Genomic DNA, 22325 nt, shown 5'->3' with positions numbered 1-22325 from the left:
GGTAGCAGATTAGCACAACCTAGGTGGCTTGAAACAACAGGACTCTCTTTCTCCCCTAGCTCTGGAGTCTAGAAGTCTGAAAGGAAGGTGCTGGCAGGGTTGCGCTCCCCCTAAGTCTCTAGGAGAGAATCCTTCCAGCTCCTGGTGGCTACTGGTGCCCTTGTCTTGAACCAGCATAACCCCAATCTCTCTGCCTTCCCGTGGCCTTCTTCCTGAGCTCCCCTGAGTCTGTTTCATCAACTCTCGTTGATGTCAGGACCCACCTAATCAATATGATCTCATTTGAGCCTCATCCTAAGGTTCCATGACATGAATTTTTTGGGTGACACTATTCAGCATACTACAAATAGGCAGAACACCGGTGGTGAAAAAACATCACAGAAAACAAAAAGAACACCTGTATTTATTTGTCAGGATTCCCCCGACACCAATGCTTAACCAAAGACTCAAAGCTTTCTGCAGCCAAACTAGAAAACGATCCCGGATGAATCTGCGGGAAAATAGAAAACTTCACCTGGTAGGGTTCCCAAAAGACATGGAGTCTTCTGAACTGGATTTCCAAAAATGGAAAGCAATTTAAACCCCATGTGGAATGCACAGAATGAGAAATGTTGCTTCAGAGTTAGATTTGAGTTTGAAATGGGCTATTTGCTATTTAGAAAGATCAAATAATAAAAGCACAAAGCCTGGATTCGAGTCTCGGTTTCTTAACTCACTGGCTCTGTGATCTGGGAGGCAATCAGGGCAGCAGCAGCCGCCGCTCGCACTGACCTTCTCTATGCCCCCGGCTCCTTACCAGTGAAACAGGGAGAGCATAACTGCCTGTCTCCTCCAGTTGTGTAAATGAAGCTTCAGTCCTCTTCTTGTGTTTTCCCCTGACTCTCACACTACTACCACGCCCACACCACTTCTGACGCCAGATGTGGGGAGGGAGGAGTTCCTGTGATTGACAAAGCAGGCACCCAGTGAGTGTCCTGTAATTTAACTCAGTTCTGACACCCTGCCTGGAGATAACATCAGATCCCACAGGTCAAAGGTTCAGTTCAGAGACTGCCACCCCACTCTAGACATCAATCACATGTCCAACCTGTGCTTCTGACGAACTAGCTGTACATGAAAGGTTCCCATGACCCTCTGCTTGGGTTCAATCAATTTGCTAGAGCAGCTTGCAGAACTCAGAAAAAGTTAACCTACTGTTTTCCAGTTTATTATAAAAGGACTAGGGACTCAGTGCACAAATTCATGCATCTTGAAAGGAACTGTGAGCCATGATGCTGCAGTGGACACAAGGGCAGGTCTTGGCCCATCCTCCATACCCTTGCCAGGCCCCTCCCACCATGGCCTCTGATCCCCTTATTACTGGAAGCCCCACTCCTGTTGCCATTGCTCCCACACGCTGATGGTGCCAGGCCCTGCTCACACCCACTGATAGCGCAGAGCAATTTGAGGCCAGCACCAGCAGCAGGTGCAAGTGGAGCTGCTGCCGTCAGTGGGTGCGAGCGGCGGCTGCTGCTGCCCTGATTGCCTCTCAGGAGCAGGGGGAAGTAGAGAAACCCTCAGGGGTGATTGATTGGGACTGGTGTCAGGTGCTGTCAGCAGGTGTGAACAGGGCCAGCACCGGCTACAGATGTGAGTGCTAAACGGGACCACAGTGCATGGGAGCAAAGAATTTTCAGTAACCACCACAGGTTTGCCCCAATGACAGTGACCTGCACCCCTCTTTGGTCTGGCATCCCCGCTAATCTGTTCCACCATCCCGCCATGGCTGATGCCCACCATGTTCCACACATGCTTCCTGGTGGTCAGTGCATGTAATAGTTGCACTGTTGTTCAGTTGTTGGGTTGTTCTGCCATTTGGTCTATTTGCATATTAGGGATATATATATATATATATATATCCTCTAGTATATATATGCACAAAATTTGTGCAAGAGTAGATCTTCCTTCCCCTGGCTGCCATCACTAGCAGACTGAAAGGTCCCAGGTTCAATTCCAGTCAAGGGCATGTACCTTGGTTGCAGGCACATCCCCAGTAGGGAGTTTGCAGGATGCAGCTGGTCGATGTTTCTCTCTCATTGATATTTCTAACTCTCTATCCTTCTCCCTTCCTCTCTGTAAAAAATCAATAAAATATATTTAAAAAAAAAAAAAAAAAAAAAAAGAGAAACATTGCTTAAGGAAATAAGAGATACTATGGCCCTAGCCAGTTTGGCTCAGTAGATAGAGTGTCAGCCGGCGGACTGAAGGATCCTGGGTTCAATTCTGGTCAAGGGCACATGCCTGGGTTGTGAGCTCGATCCCCAGTGGGGGGCATACAGGAGGCAGCTAATGATGATTTTCTCTCATCATTGATATTTCCATTTCTCTCTCCTCACTTTCTTTCTAAAATCAATAAAAATATACTTTAAAAAAGGAGAGATACTACAGGCAAAGAGACAACCTGTGCTGAAGTTAACGTAGAGGACCTTCAAGGCCCTCATCCTGGGACAAACACATAGCACTGAGACTGAAGAGGATGGACAGAAACCGGGGCTGAGCCTGCGGAGACCACAGATTGGAGTGAATGTCAGAGGGCCAGCAGGAGGGAGAGGCGAGGCACACGCTCAGAGCCCCCACTCCCAGCAGGGTTACACACCTGCATGACCTGCTTCCCACTGGTTTCCCCTCCTAAAAGTAGGGCTTTAAGTACTGATTTTGGTTTTTAATTTATGCTGAAAGTAGCAAATTATTTTTGCTTGAGATAAATTAGCACAGAAACTTCTAAGTGATAAGGAAATACAATACAAGAGGAGGTAATCTGGTAACAATGTACCATTCTCCCCCCTCACACCCGCCCTCCCGTTTATGATACCATAAACCTAACAAATTAGTAACCGTTATGAGACCTGGTTTGAATCTCAGAGTATATTTTTACATATATTTTTACACTTTTTATTTTGAAACAACTTTAGGAAAGTTGTAAAATAAAATAAAGTAAAATAAAATAATTTCTCTATATTAGATTACCCAAATGTTAATTTTTACCACATTTACCTCACTATTTCCTCTCTAAATATATACATTTGTCTGAACCACTTGAGAGTAAGTTGTAAATATAATATCCCATTGTCCCTAAACATTTGTGTGTACTTCCTAAAAAAAAAGAAAGACATTTTTGACATAACTACAGAACAATGATCAAAATTAAGAAATTAACAGATATACTACTATATTCTAACCTACGGATCTTATTCTAATATTGTCAGTTGTCTTATGAATGTCCTTTTCAGCATCTTGAGGGCTTGAACCTGCATTGTAAGCCCTGCCGTGCCAGTCACTGGCTGGGAGCAGCTCAGCGTGAAGGCCACAGCAGACCCAGGCAGCTGGGCTGTCAGTGATTCTCCCGCAGGGAGAGAGAGAGCTGGATGGTGAATTTCCATGGCTGCCTCAGACAGTGCTTTTGTAACTAAAGGAGAGAAGCCAAGAGCATCCTAGAGGTCAATTCTGATTAGGGTTGGACACATGCTAGCAACCGCCTACCTCTAGACTCTTGCTAGGCCAGAAACATAAATCCTTATGCGTTCCAGCCACTAGTAAATCAATGTGTCTTTTTGTTATTCATATGCCCCAAAGCATTCCTAACTAACATGATCCTCCAAACGTGGTAATACCAGATTTGTATGCCTATGCATGCGTGTGTGCGCGCACATGATCAAATTGCTCTCAGGAAAAAAATTCATGCATGAACTATGCAATATATGTCTCTCAGCATATTCAATATGCTTTTATCACTTCAGTTTATTTTGATGACTTCAATAAGCATAACACCGTACTTTAACAATTCTCACAGGATCTCAGAATATGAGAGTTAGAAGAAACCTGAATGATTATCTCATCTAAACTCCTTCACAGTACATGGAATGTTAAGAAATGTGTTTGAAAGTAATAGAAGTAGTTGCAAAGGGGGAAAAGTGATGTAACAGCGGGTAGCAGAAGGAGTGGAACCCAGGTAAAAGGATTTCAGTTATTTCAAAGCAAAAGTAAAATCTGTACTCATTAATGTGTTCATGAAACATTTCCTACAATAGTAACTATCAGTAAGCTCTCTTTTTTACAAATAATACAATAGTAAAGCTTTAAAAAAATTTTCATTGATAATGTTTTACTATGGCATTATATCAATGTAGTGTGGTGTGGAGAGAAGTGAATTCTTTTTTTTTAATCCTCACCCAAGGAGTGAGGATATTTTTTCCTATTGATTTTTAGAGAGAGTGGAAGGGAAGGAAGAAGGGGAAGAGAGAGAAACATTGACATGAGAGAGACACATTTATTGGTTGCCTCCCGCTCACACCCCCACCAGAGCTGGGGATTGAATCTGCAGCCGAAGTACATGGAATTGAACGTGGGACTCTTCAGGCAGCAGGCCAACATTCCAATCACAGCAAAGCCAACCAGGCTCGCTCGCTCTTTCTTTCCCTTTCTTTCTTTCTTTCTTTCTTTTTTTTTTTTTTAAAGAAGCAGATTCTTTGATGTTGGCCTCAATCAGTTTTACTGTTGCTCTACCATTTGCTAAGGCTGTAACCTTGAGCAAAGGACTTGTCCTTTTTTTGCCTTAATTGCTTCATCTTTAAAATGAAAAAAAAAAAAAAAAAAAATAGGGCCAAAACCGGTTTGGCTCAATGGACAGAGCATCTGCCTGTGGACTGAGGGGTCCCAGGTTCGATTCCGGTCAAGGGCATGTATATTGGTTGTGGGCACATCCCCAGTGGGGAGTGTGTAGGAGGCAGCTGATTGATGTTTCTCTCTCATCGATGTTTCTAGCTCTCTATCCTTCTCCCTTCCCCTCTGTAAAAAATCAGTAAAGTATATTTTAAAAAAATAGTTACTATCTCTTAAGGTGGTTGTGAGAGTTAAATGAATTAATATGTATAAACATTTATAACATTTAATTATTATTATAACAGTGTGATATGCTAAGCCATATGCATAGAAATGAAAGGGGATTATTAAGTCACCCTGGCATTTATTGGCCTTGGCGTGTCCACTGCGAGGGTTAATAATTTTGTGCTCTATCTTCTAGTGAGTCTGACTGGGCCCCAGTCTCCATGCCTTTCTGCTGTCAGCAGGAAGCTGGATCTCAGATCTTTGAACTTTCGGAACCTTTGAACCTGTAATTGCAACAAATGGAGGTCAGTTTATTTGGTTAGGCTTTTACACGTGTTGTCATGGAAACTGATCTCTTTTTCATCCATCTGTCCGCACTCCCCAGTGCAGAGTCACTACTTCTCAGTCAGACTTTTAAAAGACACCAGTGGATCCCCTCAGACGCATCTGAACACCTAAACGAGAGACTGAGGCTTTCTGTGCAGTCCCTTCTGTAACTGACACAGATCCCTTCTCTTGAACTCATGAAATGTTGAAATTCTATGTTATTAATTGGGAAGTCTAAACCTTGAAAGGGGTAACATTTGTGGTCCAAGGGTCTATGCCAAGCCGAGGTGCTGTTCATGCATTAGTAGGGGTGTCGAACTCAATCAGAGAAGGGGCCAAAATCTAAAATCCAGCCTAAATCGCAGGCCGAATGGTTTACTGAACAGTCATAAACTGTCATTGTGATGGAAACGCAGCGGAGTGCAGTGATGACAGCGCGGTGCGGGCCACATTGCAAGGCCTGTAGGGACGGATTTGGCCCGCGGGCCTTGTGTTTGACACATGTGCATTAAGGCAACAGAAATACATTCTCAGTTATTCAAGGGCCCACCTTCAGGGAATTTCTGGAAAAACTATTCTAAGGTACACTCAGCATACTCAAAACAAGGGAAACTTGATAATGGAAAAGCTGTGGCATAAAAAACACTAGTGATGAGCAATGAGACTAGTGAATTGGGCCAAACAAGTGTCACTAGCTTAGAAGGTAACTGTGTATTAATGATCTGAGCTATTTATGCAATCATTTTCACTTCGTAGGCTGAAAGGAAGCAACTAATAGTTATCCTGATTGAAATTTAGCTTAGTAGCCACAGATTCTGGGGAAATTTCCTGGTCCACTTTATGAAGATGGTTCAATCTCATCTGCAGCCTATAATAGACTAATGAACCAGGATTTGCAAAAAGCCAAATAAGTTTTTGACTTACATCTACTAATAATGTTTCAATTCTAAATAAAATAGAAATGTACCTTGTTTTATGTCAGATTATCCATCTTTCCCCACTGTTTCTAAAAATAACACACATGGTAAAGAACAAGCTGTACCCAAAGAACTCCGTGATTCCTATTCCCTGGCCTTTTGGGAGGCCTAATGACGTAATGGAAGTAGCAATTCAGTCGGGCTAAAGAATCAGTACTGAGTCCTCAAATTATTAGCTGTGTAACATTAGACGAATCACTTCACTGCTCTTTGCCTCAAATTCTTGATTTATCCTTCTTTCTACAGCAAAGGTAGACAGAGGAGCTTTCCCAGTTCTCTCTAGTCTGGACCCTAGGGTGACAGAGAAATTATCAGTAATAAATACTAGCTAACGTGATAAATTGTTTCCGCAATCAGAAATAGATTAATTCACACACCCAGAAAAGTTTAAGAACTAAGATTGGCCTGGCCAGTGTGGTTCAGTGGTTGAGTGGCGACCTGTGAACCAGTAGGTCACTGGTTTGATTCCCGGTCAGGGCATATGTCCAGGTTGTGGACTCAATCCCCAGTGTGGGGTGTGCAGGAAGCAGCTAATCAATGATTTGTCCCATCATTGATGTCTCTATCTTTCTCTCCCTCTCCCTTCCTCTCTGCAATTAATAAAAATATGTTTAAAAAAATAAAGAAGTAAGATTGGCATGAGATAGAATGTAGAGAATTTCTATCCTCCCCAAAAAAGGGTATAGCAACAGCACTCTATTTGTATAACTTTTGTAGAGAGCCTTTGTGTGTGTGTGTGTGTAATTTGTTTTTACAGTTTTCTAAGGAATGAGTTATTATCTCCATTTTTTTCTTCAAATGGAGAAGCAGAGACTCAGATATTCAGTGATTTGCTAAAAAATGAATGGTAAGATAGAGGCAAGGAGGCAGTGACAATAGGGAAACAGTGGAGTATGGATCTCTGAAAACCTGCTCTTCCAGGAAAACACTGACAAACATTGTCAAAACCACATCTACAGATCTCAGGAAATTAACTAAAGGGGAGCCTTTATTTAAAAAAAAAAAAAAAATCAAAAAGGCTACATCTCAGCAGAGCGAGCTTTCTGGCATTTTGACTTGCCCTTTGCCTTCCCCACGTCCCCAGCAACACGCCAGCCTGGAAAACAAGCAGCACTCCCAGTGACAACCAGAGCCGAGCAGCCGCTGGAGGGGCAGAATGGGCTTGGAACGCCCCAAAATGCCATTCTCAGAGAACTGCCATTGTCTGACAGGTCTGGCGGTACCTGGAAACCCTGTTCTAAGACCTGGTCTTTATTTAACCTGACTCAGAACAGACTTTCCCTGGAGCATTTGTCAAAAACAGTCAAAAGCAATTGTTTAACATCACAACTACCTTTGGCCTTGATAACTATGGACACAAACACAAAGCTGACCAAACACTTAAAAGGGAAAGCTGAGGGATATTCATAGAATGCTTTGAAAAGGTCCCACTAATTCCTTAGCCATTCGGAAGTATACAAAATGGTAGAGCAGTGCACATACCCAGGAAAGACCTAAATAAATGGAAAGATATCTTTTTCTCATGGATAAAGATTTAAAAAAAACACACATATTTTATTAATTTGAGAGGGTGTGCCAGTGGAAAGAGAGAAACAAGCAGTGCGAAGGAATATGGTGAGTGCAGGGATGACACCTTCTACCTCAGATTTCAGGACACCTGACCTCGAATGAAATTGCCAGAGAAGGCTTCCTGAGGAAGTAATGTGGAGCTGGGCCCTGAGAGGAGGGAAGCATCAGGATGAGTGGCACATTCAAAATGTCCCAGAGGCTCGAACAAAAACAAACAAATCATCCTGGGAGAAAACAGTTGGGCAGTTTCTCAAAAAGTTAAACACAGTAACCCTATGACTGAGCATTTCTCGCCTAGCTAAACTGGTATATATTCAAAAGAATTGGAAACATATGTTCACACAAGAGCCGATGCAGAACTAGTCATAGCAGCCTTATGCACGTTATAAATCTTTGTCCCTCCCCATACTCTCAAAGTGCAAGTTCCAAACAAAAACTCCACCAGAGACATCCATTTTAGTCATATGGGCTCTTTAAAAGGTTTTCATGTTATTTGCTTCAACGTTTGCTCTACTTTAGAAATTATAATAGAGTGCTGGGGGGTGGGAGCGGCCAGGGGAGGTCAAGGCGGGGGGCGGGGGTGTGTGGGAGGAGGAGACTCATACAATCAAGAATTTATTTATTTTTTACAGAAGGGAATAAAAGAAAAAATACAATAGTAATAAAATCACATTTAAAATTTAGGAAAATAAAATAAAGCAGGAAATCTATACATTGTCCTACCACACAAACCACACCATTGTTAGCATGTTGATATATTTCTTATCATGGTTTGTTATTTTACAATGCCTGGAGAAGGCAAAAATCTGTCCTCACATTTCAGTGAGCAGAACAATTACCAAAGCCTCTGGATTAAATGAGATTCCCCAGTCCTGGCCCCAGAAATTCAGATTCACTAAATCTGGGATGGAGTTCAAGCCCCTGCCATTTTTATCTGACAAGCAAAGCAATGGCACAGATGAGTCACAGACCACACATGAGAAAACATGCTTTCCTTCATCTTCCAAGGTCTTGACCTGCCTCTAATTAAGAAGTGGTGAATTGTAATGAGGGCTGGGGAAGATAAATTCCACAAAATACACTAGCCTACAGCACAGCTGACCCCAGCAACCCCAAGTTGGAGCATCTGACGTTAATTTGCTTGCCCTTAGGGAAAAAACAGAAAACAAAAACACAGAAAATGCCTGGGCTTTAAATCTGAAGGAGTGTCTTGCCACCTTGGGACAACAATGCAATACATGAGCAGTTAGTTGCCTGTGTCATTTGTAAGCTGGTTCCTTTGATGGTTCTGTTAATATAGAATACTAGAGGCCCAGTGCATGGATTCATTCCTGGTGGGGTCCCTCAGCCTGGCCTGCGGGGATCAGACCAAAACCAGCAGTCCGACATCCCCCAAGGGGTCCCGGAGTGCGAGGGCACTCTGCAAAGTTGCTGTCGCTTGGCAGGTCTTACGTTGAGCGACCCCCCCCCCCCCCGGTGGTCAGTGCACGTCATAGCTACTGGACAGTCGGTCACTTAGGCTTTTATATATACAAATAAGCTACAAAACTACATTAAGCTTCCTTTCTAATCCAAAAACCTTTGCTATTCAGCCACTGTCTGGATGAGCAATGATAGCACCTCATGGGCACAGCAACCTAACTCTATTATCTTAAAACTTGGAGGTGCAGCGAGTCTCCCTGTCTGGCAGGGATTCCTCTCCCACGGACACATTCCATGTGACCACAATCGCCAAATACATAGCCAGCTGCTTGGAGTCTGTGCTGGAAGGAAAATGGAATCTATGCTGGAAGCTTTCAACTATTCAATAATTCTAAAAGGAACTTAATTTCATTTGTAGCAGGCCCTGACTTCTTCTCTATCAGGTGTACAATTAAGTGGCAATGACTCCTAAAGAATCAGAGCCACAAAGAAAAAAAAAGAAAAAGCCTCAACAAATCAGACAACTGCTGCGTTGTCATCGCTCTTTCCCTGTATAACATCTTCCTTCCTTCCTTCCCTCTTTCATTCTTCCTCTTCTTTCTTATTCAGGTCCACCTCTTCCCCGCCCTAGAAGACTTCTCTATGAAATCGGTGAGGTAGGGGAGGGGTTAGGGCCGAAGGCCGTGGGCAAGACCCTAGGGAAGGTGAGGTGCTTGGGAAACCGCCCGCAGAGGAGACAGGCCTCAGGAGACCCTTTACTGGGATTACCTCTTGGATGGCACTTGTACCTTTATTTACCCGGCCAACCAGCCCAGCACAGGGCTATTCTTTTTTTTTTTTTTTTAATCCTCACCTGAGGATATTTTTTCCAGACCAGTGATACTGGTAGATCTGGCCCATTTTAAGTTGAAATCAAGCACAGTAAACAGTCTTCCATCAGGTCTCGCTCACACCTTTCTCCTGTCTCCCCTGACCCCAAACACACAGAGAAGCTACAGGTGTGAGAGGTGTGGTCACAGCGAGGCGTGCCCTCCTGTCTCTCTGTTTCCCGGAGGAGAGGCCTCCTACTGAAAAGACAGGCGCTCGGAACCCGGGCCAAGACGCCGGTGAGACATAAAAGAACATGATTGCTTCCAGTCAAAGGAATTCAAGAAACGATTTTTAAGATAATTGAACACTTGGTACACTCAGGATATAGCCTTTGACTGCAGAGAATGGAAGTGAACATTGAAGCAAAAGTCTAGTCTACAAAGATTGTGAACTGCTCCACCTTCAGCCACCTAAAGACCTAAATTTATTTTATTTTTCCCCTCTGTGTTCTCTTCCACCTCCATCTACCCTCCACGCCCAGCCCCGAATCACCTCACTGTGGTCCTTGTCCGTGAGTTCTCTTGTTTTCTTTTTTGCTCAATCCCTCCACCACCAACCCCCAGCACCCCTCCCAGAGCTGTCTGCCTGCTCTTTATGAGATTGTCAGAAGACCTAAACTTTTCCTTACTTGAACTCAAGATATAATACCAATTCCATGAAAAAATAAATATATTAAGCAATAAAATAAGTTGGAAAGTACTTTGTACTGTGGTTTCATTTTTTGTTATAAATTCTGGAAGTACACATGCCAAAATATTATCTGTGATTACCTCAAGGTTGAGAAATTAGGGATTTTCTTGTTTTACTTCATCCGTTATCTAATTTTTTACAGTTATTTGGTATTATTTGTATATTTTTTTTCAATTTTTAAAAATGTAAAAATAGTTGAAAAATTTACAAAACCCAACCTTTCATCAACTGACTTTAGTTCTGGGCATCTAAAGTGCAAAGATGATTGATATTCACAATAATAATCACAAAAAAAACATTTCAGGGTCTTGAATGGTTTTTTGAAACAAAAAAATATTTTGTTAAGTACTTAGTGTAGTTCATTTTGTTAAACTGTTAATCATGTAAAGTATATGTGAGAAATCCATATTCACTAGAATAATTCATTAATCAAAGCAAACCATTTTTCAAACCTATCAGATGTTTGTGGTGGTATATACACACATCACAAAATACTGCTTCATCTCTATTCATATAAATGTTTTGTTTCCTTACAGGAACACTCACTGTTAGTTACTTCAAAACCATTTCCAACATAAGCCAGTATTCTAGATGCTATGACTTTAAGTTTATAACTGATAATGATTTTCTTTTCTCAATCAGAGAAAATGAATAAAGACATAAGGAGTCTTTATTGGGGGGTGGGGGGAGACACAAACCTCCAAAATGAAATTTGAGTCAGCCATATACCACAATAAAGAGAAAACATTAACTATGGCAGAATAGAGCCACTCTGTGCCTACAATGCAAGGATTGCCTGGTGACACTGGTCCACCGCTTCTGCTACTCTCCTTTTCCAAGTGGCCTTGTAAAGCTCTTAGCAGGAAAACACCTGAATCTCAAAGAATCCCTGGCTATTCACAGAATCAGGAATTTTAGTAGTCACTGGGTCAGCTTCCTCACACAGAAGCCTTCCTCCACCAAGAGTCGGGAAAACGTATAGATAGATGATAGATAGATAGATAGATAGATAGATAGATAGATAGATAGATGATAGATAGAGTAATACGTTTTTATTAATTTCAAAGAGAAGAAGGGAGAGGGAAAGGAAGAGGGAGAGAGACAGGAACATCAATGATGAGAGAGACTCATTGATTAGCTACAACCTGGGCAGTTGCTCCACCAGGAATTGAACCCTGGCCTCCTGGTTCATAGATTGATGCCCAACCACTGAGCCACATTGGCCAGGTGGAAACATATTTAAAAAATACAACACATCTTGTGGTGTAAAAATATAGATACAATATCCCAATTCCCCATTATCCATGCTAGAATTGTATGGAGAGAGGAGAGTAAAGTGCATAGAATATCCATAACATGAATAATTGAAAATTTCAAGTAATTAAAAAATCTATTTCCATACTATTTGAGTTCCAGCCCCTGTCAGTTCCCAACTGACTGCCATAGTTGGCCAAAAACAAAGCTCAGAAGAAAAAAGCACGTAAAAGACCATTCACCCTGGACACAGTGCTCCTGAGAGAGGTGTATATAGTGTAACCCATATTTGAAAAGAGGTTCTAGGACTCAGTGTTCCCAAGACTTCATGACAGGTATCAAGAATCAGGACAATGTTTTGTGATCTCTCCTCAAAGCATAGAAAGATGGCTCCACAGGTAGGCTCAATGTACATTATTATGAAAAAATTACTTAGTTTACATGCCCTTTAGGAATCAAGAGTTAAAATTTCTATTCTGAGTGTCTTTGGCCTCCGGATAAAGCAAAATCAGCCTTCCGTCCTTTTTTTTCTCCATTTGCTGTTATCTATTGTAATATTGTACATGTTTTCATGGTCCTTCCTGAAGATCTGAGGCCAACTTGACGCTATTGGTATATTTTTCTCCTTCCTCACCTCTCCTTTCTTCACAAAAATCAAAGCTCACAGAGATTTCACATTTGGCCCGTTAACAGGTGGGAAACTGAGGAGAACCCTCAGTCAACAACTTTCAGCTAGAAGGGCGTGGCTATTCCATGTGGGGGTGCAGGGAGTTGGGGGGTAAGGGATATATCCTAGCTCTTCCCAGAAAGAAAAGTGAATGTGACTCTCCCTAGACCATTAGTTCAGGCAAAGCTATTGTCACCTGCTAAATGAATATTTCTTTTGCTCACTTTCAAAAATGTGTTTTAACTCAAAATTTCAATTGCTCTGATCTATAAACCCTTACATGATTTGGCAAGCCTACTTCCTCAAACCACTAGGGAAATGGGACCATTTCTGGCCCTGTGTCTCCTTGCCTCAGCCCTACTTTAGCCAGCCCAGACTCTCAGGCAATGACACCCGCTGTGGGATTGTGGTAAGTCGCTGTGTTCACCACATTCACGTCCCTGAGGCTCTTCCCTGATTGACACCAATGGATAAGGGTTCATTCGAAGGCTAATTGTATTTGGGAACAAAAATATAGCAACAAAAAGCTTTAAGTCTTATGAGATTAACAATTATGGTTTCAGGAAGAGTGATGGCACAGAAACACCTGTTAATAACTGTTAGGTTTGGGAGTGTTCACTCTTCTCAAGAAGAGAAATCAAATGCACGGAAGAATTAGACCCTCTCAAAACAGAGTCCTGGTTTTGGCACCAACAGGCAATTTGATAAATATCTTTCTCCTATTTGTCTTCTCACTTTCTTCTTTAATTGAGGTATAATTTACATGCAGCTATGCCCTTTTGAAAAAGCTCAAGTCTTAGGAGTAGAAAAGAGAAGTCTAACATGGGAACTAGAAATCAAGAAGTACTATTTCCACACCAAGGAGAAGCAATAGTTCAATAGGCCAATAATTTTTAATTCAAGATGAGACATTATTTTGACAACATCACTGGAATTTTGATAAAATTTACTGTATGGTTGAATTTAGATATTTAAATTTCTTAACTGATAGTGGCTCAACACACACACACACACACACACACACACACACACACACACACCTCCCCATCAGCCTCACCCCTTACGAGCTCTGCCTGGGTTTCAGTTCCAGGCCCACCAGAGTTGCTTATTTGTTGGGTTTTAGTGAATGTAACTTCAATTAGACATAGTTCTACTTAATGCCATATCATAATAGCTAGTGACTGTTACTCACAAGAGATAGTTGAACAGTTTTTTTTCATTGGAAATAAGAAACACAAGCATATTTTTTATATAGAAGTATAGCGGGAAATATTTGGCTTTATTAGTAAACCTTATTCGTGTAGCACTTTCAAAGTCAACTAGAGGATTTCTATTTTTTTCAGCATAGATGAAATTTAAAGTGAGCTGTATGTTTTTTATGGTGTTTAAAAAATAATAATAGCTAACATTTATTGAGCACTTACTATGTGCCAGGTACTGCATTAATTCCTTTGATCCTCTCAAAAAATCCACCTTAAACATAAGAAAATTGAGAGGTTGAAGGCCTTCTCCAAGCTTCACTGCCAGGAGCTGGAGTGCTGCACTATTCTACCCTCTCATCCACCTTTTTAATCATGTGTTTGCCGTTGGCGAACATAAGCGCTCACAACAGCACTGCTGTGCTAACCCGCCTGAGATGGAACGTGCACTCTTAGATCAGTGCCACCAGGAACCTAGGCTGTCATCACAGCAATGAACCACACAGGGCATCTGAGCAGTGAGAGGAAAAGGGGCTCTTTTTAAATCTTACCTGTTCCTTTCTAATTCCTACCAACCAAAGTAGCCCCTCCAACCAAAATTTTCTTCCCACATCATAGACATCCAATCTGAATCAATCACCTTATTCTGCTTATTGAATCCACAGTCCTAATATTCCCAACAGGAAACTAAGGCAGTATAAACACTTGACAGACTTCTGCTTCTAGCTTGTCTTGCTCACAGGAGCAGGAGAACTCTTTGTTTCACCTCGGCCTATTTATGTCACTCCGCTGCGGTGAGCTGTCAATGGCTTCCTCTGCCTGGGCCAGTGGTTCTCACACTTAGACAGGAATTTATTGTGGTCACTGCGCAACTCTGTGCACACTCTAAAAATCACTAAATTTTACCCTTTAAACAGGTTAATTGTTTGGTATGTAAATTATATCTCAATAAAGTTGATATAGAGGAATCAAAGCATCTGGAAATCATGGCGTGCCATGTGTAAGATCCTGAAATGGTGAACCAAAAGCAATTTCACTACCAGAAAATAAGAATATGGTCTATCGCGCATATATGTACAAGATTAAAATTCACTACTTTACAACTATAAAAAAAGCAAGTGGTTGAGCTAAGATTATCAGCCATATCTAATGTTTGCCTTTACTATTAAAGTGCCCTTTGTTATATTACTTTACTGCATACTAGGAAGTAAGCATTAATATCAAAGAGAAAAATTTAAAAGGGAAACTTAAAAAATTATATAGTATGTTTTTATTGACTTTAGAGAGAGAGGAGCGGAGAGAGAATAAAAACCATTTGTGCTGGGGATCGAGCCCACAACCCCAGCACATGCCCTGACCAGGAATAGAACCTGTGACTTCCCAGTGCAAGAGGACGCATTCAACCAACTGAGCCACACTGGCCAGGGCTGACAGAGAAACTTTAAACTTGAGCACTTCCCTAAGTAAATGCTTTGATGTGTTGTGTTTTTGGTTGGTTTGTTGTTGCTGTTGTTTTTAAAATATATTTTATTGATTTTTTTACAGAGAGGAAGAGAGAGGAGGGATAGAGAGTTAGAAATATTGACCAGCCGTCTCCTGCTGACCCCCTACCAGGGATCATGTGCCTGCAACCGAGGTACATGCCCTTGACTGGAATCAAACCTGGGACCCTTCAGTCCGCAGGCCAACGCTCTATCCACTGAGCCAAACCGGTTTCGGCTGTTGTTGTTTTTTTGTCTTCAAATTGAGACTTTAAGAAAATATCTATACAGTATTTGTAATAACGCTAGGCTTTCTGGAGGAGCTCTGACGATTCCAGCATCCTAGAAAACGCAATATCAAAATTGACATACCCTAAAGTCAGTCTGTTTTTCAACCCGGCCTTCAGTTACTTGTCCGTCTTCACCTCTTTCCATTCCACCTCCCTGTGCCCCACAGCAGTGGCCCCACATCCCTCACAACCACGAGTAGTGGCTTTACTTCTGCTCCTTCCTCCTCTGGGGTATTCTGTCCTCCTTTCTCCACTTGCCCCTTCGAAGCCCTTCTGACCTGCCCTGTCCACGAAAGTGCCGTGAGAGCAGGGAACATGTGTATCTCACTGAATGTTGTATTTTCAGCAAAAAACATAGAGCCTGATACCAAGAAAATGCTCCACAAATGTGTCTTTGTGTTCTCACGGTCTCGGTGCACATGTCTATCTGCTTACCTCACTGTTCTGGAATTATTTTTCAGTGACCTCGCCCTCACACTCTTCTTGTCTTTATCACACAATAGATGCTCCATAAGTACCTAGTACATGTAGATGAACTGAAAATATGTTTCTTAATCTCCAGATGTCCAAAGTCTTTTAAGGAAAAACAAAACTTTCAATGTGCTAAAATACTACCTGGCAAACACTGTGAGTGGGATGTGTGTGCAATACTGTGAGAATTCTGATAAAGGAGGCTCTACCTCTTCTGGCTTGCAGGCCTTCACCCTGGACTCGTCAAAGAGGCTGACATTTGAACTGTCCCTGGAAGACGAACAGTAAGTCCCCCAGGAGTATAACCAAAGGGGTTCGAAGCTGAAGGAATTCAGCACCAAGACAGAAAGTGAGAGGGCAGGGTGGCTAGTACCCCCAGTGGGCTGATGTGGCTTCCGGGGTGGGGGTGAGGGGTCATGGCAGGCATTGTTGGCAGGAGGCTGGGAAAATGTGCTTGGCCTGGCAGCTCTCCTAGCCTGAACTTCACAACATGAGCAAGAGGGTGATTTGATCAGATCTGTGTGTTTTAGCTCGGTGCTCAACACCCTTCTCTGCCTGCACCCTCCCAACACACGCTGACCACGTGAGAGAGTTGACTAGAGTTCTAAGAGTGACATCTGGACAAAGGCCAGAGTGCTCTGAATCTTCATGAGAACCAAGCTGAAACCCAAGACGGTGTTCTAACCATTAAGCAATCAGCCAACACCAGTGCTATGCAAATCGCACACTGGAGCAGAAGTGAAGAATGTGGTAGAACAAACAAAGCTGGTTTCTATGGAAAGCCAGATCATTCACTGAAAGATTCCTGGCCTCAGTGAAGCCCTCTCTGATTTCCCCAGCACTTAGTTCTGTACTTAGGACGCTTTGAAGTTGTTGGGTTTTTTTCTTACTTTATGATTGTTTTGTGTTCGTTCCTGGCATCACATTTTTTATCTCTTTGCCTCATTTTAAAAGGTGATATCTAATGTAACGCAACTTCAGAAGACACTCTGGGAGCAAGTTAGGGTATAAATCACTCAACAGCAAATCTGATTAGATTTTAATTTCAAGAAGGAAGAGGTCACGTCCCAATCACCTTTATAAATCCCACAGCATGAGGCAAAACGTATTTGTTGAATAAACTGAAGTAGTGAAAAAAAATATGGTAAAGTAGAAACATTCTTTGATTTTTAAAAGAAGTTATTTTTGCAATGTTTTTCCTTGAAAAACACCTATTGATTAAGTATTTGGATTAGATGTTTATCTTTTTTATTTTTTTTTTAATTTTCACCTCTCTTAACCATGGCTCCACTAGGGTTGTTCCTATAATTTTTCTTTTTAAATCCTCAAGCAATGATATGTTTGTATTGATTTTAGAGAGAGAGGAAGAAAGAGAGACAGAGAAACATTGATGTGAGAAACATTAATCAGTTGCCTCTGGAATGCACCCAGAAAGGGGATGGAGCCTGAAACCTTTTGGTGTTCGGAACGACGCTCCAACTAATGAGTCACCTGGCCAGGGCTGTCCTCATTTTTTTTTTTAATTTTTAAAAAAATATATTTTATTGATTTTTTACAAAGAGGAAGAGAGAGGGATAGAGAGTTAGAAACATCGATGAGCGAGAATCATCGATCAGCTGCCTCTTGCTTACCCCCTACTGGGGATGTGCCTGCAACCAAGGTACATGCCCCTGACCGGAATCGAACCCGGGATCTTTCAGTCCGCAGGCTGACGTTCTATCCACTGAGCCAAACTGGTTTTGGCTTTTTTATATTATTTTATTTTTTTATTTCTCAAAGTGTCAGCCCTTGTGTAAGTCTCTGTAAAAAACAACCCTTAGAATTCTTTATTATACCTATGTGGTTTATAATAGGACAGAGATATGTTTATTTCAGCAAAATTATAAAGTAAACCTACAAACAAAAAACACTTGACATTCACTGAGACACATTATTTGTAAAGAAGAAAGTTAACAGTAATCAGTACAAATATAATAAGTTATAAAGATTTGTTAACATTTTAATTTTAATAAGGAGGAGGGAAGATAACCAGAATACAAAAATACTTTTAAAATACGGCATCATTTCCACAGCACATGAAAACATTTTCATTAAAAATTAACAATTTCCACTTAGACATTTCATTTTTTTCAACCCTCTCTGAATTTATATTCTGAAATCTTGATGGTCTCATTTCATGGATCCACAAAGATCAGGCCTGTCACAAATAACTAAAAGGAGCGCTTCCTGTTAGAGAGAGCACTTCAGGCTAATATTTAATCTCAATTGGCAACAAGTTCAGTGCAAATAAAATTACATTTAGCAGCGTTGAAAATTCCTGGTGGGGAGGCGTTTACCTCTTAACCGTCACTGTTTCCCCAGAGAGAAATAATTTTTCTCCTCCCTGTAAGTGTGGACCCTGGCCATTCAAACCTGCTGAAAACGGCTACTGCTAATTCTGCCGTCTATAACACAGGGAGCTTCCGAGAAAGCTGGTTTCAGTCACGAGGCACATGAGCCACCAGTGTTTACATTTGGAAAGTTTCCCTTAGGTTGATTTACACGTGCAAACAAAACAAAACAAAACAAAAAAACCAGAGCCTGAATATCAGTCATAACTGGATCTTACCCAACAACTTCTCTGATCATGGAGAAGAAACCCAAAGGAGGCACTAATCATTTCATGCATTAGCTTCCAAAGGAAAACCAGGACAGAGCTGTGGCATCTCTTTAAATCAAATCCTACTCTCTGGTAATACGCTTATCTCACTGATTTGAATGGGAAAAGGAAGAGGGAGGAAAGCAGTTATGGACATAGCGCGTGGGAGGAGGGAAAACAGAAGGGAGGGAAGGAGGGAGAGAGGAGAAAAAGAATGAATAAAGAAAAAGATTTTTTTTAAGAATGAATAAAGAAAAAGATTTTTTTAAAGAATGAAAAAAAAAGAAAAGAGGGGCCATCTGATTTCAAATCTGGAGCTTTCCACCCTCAGCCAAATCATTCTCCAAACGAACAGAAGCCAGAGCACAGACAGCCAGAGAGGATTCTGATTGAGCCTCGTCAATTCCTGGAAGTGCCTTCCTTCTTGTTAGACAGCTGTTCCCTCTCTAGCCAAGGCCTGGTAACTGCCGCTCCAGAGAACAATGTGGCTTTCTGTGCTCGGATGGGAGGAAGAGGAAGACACCTGCTGCTTGTAAGCACCGGGCTCTGCCCCTTGTAGAGGTCTCCCTGGCCCAAGGTCATGAGCTGTCAGAAGCTTGAATAATCCCTGAGATCCACAATGTGCTGACAAAACACCCGGGCAGGTCAATACTGGGTAGGCCATCCCCCTCGGTCTCTCTCTTGACCAGTTCCTCAGCAGTTTTTCTTTGCTACAGGATGGAGGTGCAGTGGCTGTGTGTCGGAGAGAGGGGCCCACCTCAGTCACTGTACCCCTCTCTTTCCTTTGGAGTGGGGAATTTCTCATACTGGTTGGCCAACTTCCACTTGTTGTGCTGACTTTTGAGAAGCGCCGCGAGGGAAGTCTTTCGGGTGACGTGTCTGGATACATCTCGGCTCTTGGCCTTCCTGGTGGGGGAAGAGCTTCGGACTAAGGGAAAGACGGGGAAGATAGGCTTGCCCCGAGGGGCTCCCAGGAGCTGCCATATCTCCCCGGAGGTGTTACTGGTCAGATACTGCCAAGGCTTCTTCCCACTGCTGTCCCGGATGTTCACCCGGGAAGCCAGCCTTTGCACCAGCAGCTTCATGACCCCCTGGTGGCCGTGGATGGCTGCGAGGTGCAGCGGGGTGTACCCGCCGCTGGACTTCACGTTCGCATCGAGGGCAACCCCTGCCTTCTGGGCACTGCCCACGAAGTCCTGCAGGGCCCTGAGGTCACCGTGCTTGGCGATCCAGTGCAGAGCGGTGTACCCAGTCAGGAAGTCCTTGTGCAAAGCCAGCTGCGGGTCCTCCCAGAGCAAGGCCAGCACGTGAATCCAGGAGCCGGTGGCAAGCTTCACTATCCACTGGTGCTCCCGGGCATCCAGGGGGACCACAGACGGCCTGTGCTCAGGCCTGTGCGGGACCAAGGCTGCAGCAGGCGCCTGCCTGCCTGGGGCCCACGCACTGGGTAGCCGACCCCTCGCAGCAACAGCAGCTTTCAGGTCAGCAGGGCTTGGTATCAAGGCAGCATCCAGCCTGGGGCTGGACGCCGTTGTTCCTGCCCTGGAGGATCTCCTGGACCGTGGTGGGCGCCGACTCCTTTTCAGCAAGTCCTCCTCCAGACCCTCCTCATCGGAGGAGGACAATCTGGCTCTCCCCGCCCGAGTGCTCATCCTGAAGGATCTCCTGGACCTGGGAGCCGGCCAGGGCAAAGGCTCCTGGGGCTGGCTGGCGGTGAGACCATTGGCCCCAGCTGGCACCGGCTGAGAGGCGTGCCCACCATCCCCTCTGTGTCTGAGGCCTGGAGGGCTCCCACTGCAGCCGCCCTCCTTCGGGGCAAGGCCGCCAGCTGACCTCCTGAGCTCTCTCCAATCTGGGGTCCCTAGGGCGCCGCCGGGCAGCCCCTCCTCGGAACCCCCCGGGGACTCTTTGGGCCCACTGCTGCTCTCCTCGCTGCTGTGGCTGTTCTGGTCCACAAAGTCATCCAGTTCTTGGAGGGACAGCTGGGAACGGATGCTGCGGAAGACCGCCAACTGGGGGTTCCTGGGGCAGGATTCGGGGACAGCCGGGAAGAGCGAATGAGGGGAACCAGGAGGATCCGAAGGCGCTAACTTCGCTTCTGGGACCCCGAAGCCCAGCTCCAAGGGGAAGTTCTCTGGCAGCACCGACCAGGCTCTGGTGGGGCCCTGGTCCCGGGCCTCGGGCGTGTGGGGGTGCCTGGCCACCCATTCCCGGGTGCGCTGCTGCTGCTGCTGCTGCTGCCGCCGCTGCTGCCTGGAGTGGTGGTGCAGGTCGCCCGGGGTCAGCAGCTCCGGCGGGTCTCCGGGGGAAGGAGGAGGAGAGCTGGACCGGAGGGCCGGCGGGGAGGCCGCGCTGCCAGCAGCCTCGACGGTTGCAGGAGGCGAGCGGGGTGCTGCGGTCACGGTCACGGGCGCGGGCGCGGGCGCGGGCGCGGGCTCGGCGGGAGCGCCTCCCCGCTCCGGGCCGGGGGCCCCGCGGTCACCGGGGGCAGCGGGAGCCCGCGCCGGCTCCTCCCCGGCGGTGACGGAGGCGGTGGCGGTGGCGGGGTCCGGGAGCGCTCCTCCGGCCGGCGGCTGGCCCGGGAGCCCCCCCAGGACGTTCTGGAGGCATTCCCAGCAGCAGCGGCCTTGCGTCTCTGCCGCCGCGCATCTCGCTCCGACCTGGGCAGCGGGCACCGCGGGCACCGGCGCCCGGGGGTCTGAGCCGCCGCCGCGTCTTCGGCAGCCGCCTCCTCCCCGGGCCGCCTCCCAGGCGCCGCGGGCGGAGAGTCCATTGCAACCTGGGTCGGCGGCCGCTGGGGCTGCGGCACCTGCTGGCTCCTCCTCCTCCTGCTCCTCCTGCTGCTGCTCCTCCCGCTCCGGCCGATGCCGCCGCCCGGGCTGCCGAGCGCGGGGCGGGGCGCGGGGCGCAGCTCCCCCCGCAGGGCCGGCGGCGGCGGGCGGGCCCCGGGGCTGCTGCAGCCCCTCCTCCCCCAGCAGGTCCCGGTACCGCTTCTTGAGGACCACGCACTTGGTGCCGTCGGGGTCCTGGCGCACGGCGGCCACCGAGTTGACGAAGCCCTTGAAGAGCTCGCGGCGGCGCTGGTGCTGCGCGGGGGACGCGCCGGGGTCGCGCAGGAAGCCCTTGAAGTGGCTCAGCAAGGCGGCGTTGGTCACCCGGCCCCCGGCCTGGCACAGGAAGTCCAGGAGCGCCTCCTGGCTCAGCTCCCGGGCCATCGCTGCTGCCAGGGCGCCCCCGGGTCCCCCGGTGTCCGTCTGGCTCCCTCCCCGAGCTCTCCGAACCTCGGCCTGTCCAGTGGCACCTGCACCCGGGGCGGCGCCACCGTCTCCATCAGCCGCAGGCGCCGAGCGCGCCAAAGGGCCGCGGGTCTCCGGGGGAGGAGCCCCTCTGGACCTGGGCTGAGTCCCCGCACGAGTCCCCTCTCCCCCGGGTGGGAGAGGGCGGCTGCAGGGCCTCTGGCCGCCGGGAGCCCCGGCAGCAGCGGACGTTCCCCGGGCAGGTCGGAGTCGGTTTCACCTGCGCCCTGGTGACGCCTCCTGCCTGGCCCTGGGGGCTGGGCCCGGCCCGCCTCCTCCGCCTCCTGTCCCTCCGCCCTCTGAGGTCTCCC

At 45.6% G+C, this 22325-nt stretch overlaps 1 protein-coding gene across 1 annotated transcript; it reads right to left on the bottom strand.

Annotated features, from left to right (window-relative positions):
• Positions 1-880: 880 nt before the first annotated feature.
• SOWAHB (sosondowah ankyrin repeat domain family member B) lies at positions 881-22087 on the bottom strand. The gene is made up of 3 exons (XM_036413097.2): positions 19433-22087; positions 6614-6623; positions 881-887 (listed from the first exon to the last, which is right to left on the bottom strand). The coding sequence occupies exon 1, from the start codon at positions 21931-21933 to the stop codon at positions 19477-19479; it is 2457 nt and encodes an 818-aa protein (XP_036268990.1). The 5' UTR covers positions 21934-22087; the 3' UTR covers positions 881-887; positions 6614-6623; positions 19433-19476.
• Positions 22088-22325: the final 238 nt, after the last annotated feature.

Source organism: Pipistrellus kuhlii, unplaced genomic scaffold (assembly GCF_014108245.1).
Source record: "Pipistrellus kuhlii isolate mPipKuh1 unplaced genomic scaffold, mPipKuh1.p scaffold_m20_p_1, whole genome shotgun sequence".
NCBI classification, from domain to species: Eukaryota; Metazoa; Chordata; class Mammalia; order Chiroptera; family Vespertilionidae; genus Pipistrellus; species Pipistrellus kuhlii.
This window is presented reverse-complemented; position numbering and strand designations above follow the sequence as displayed.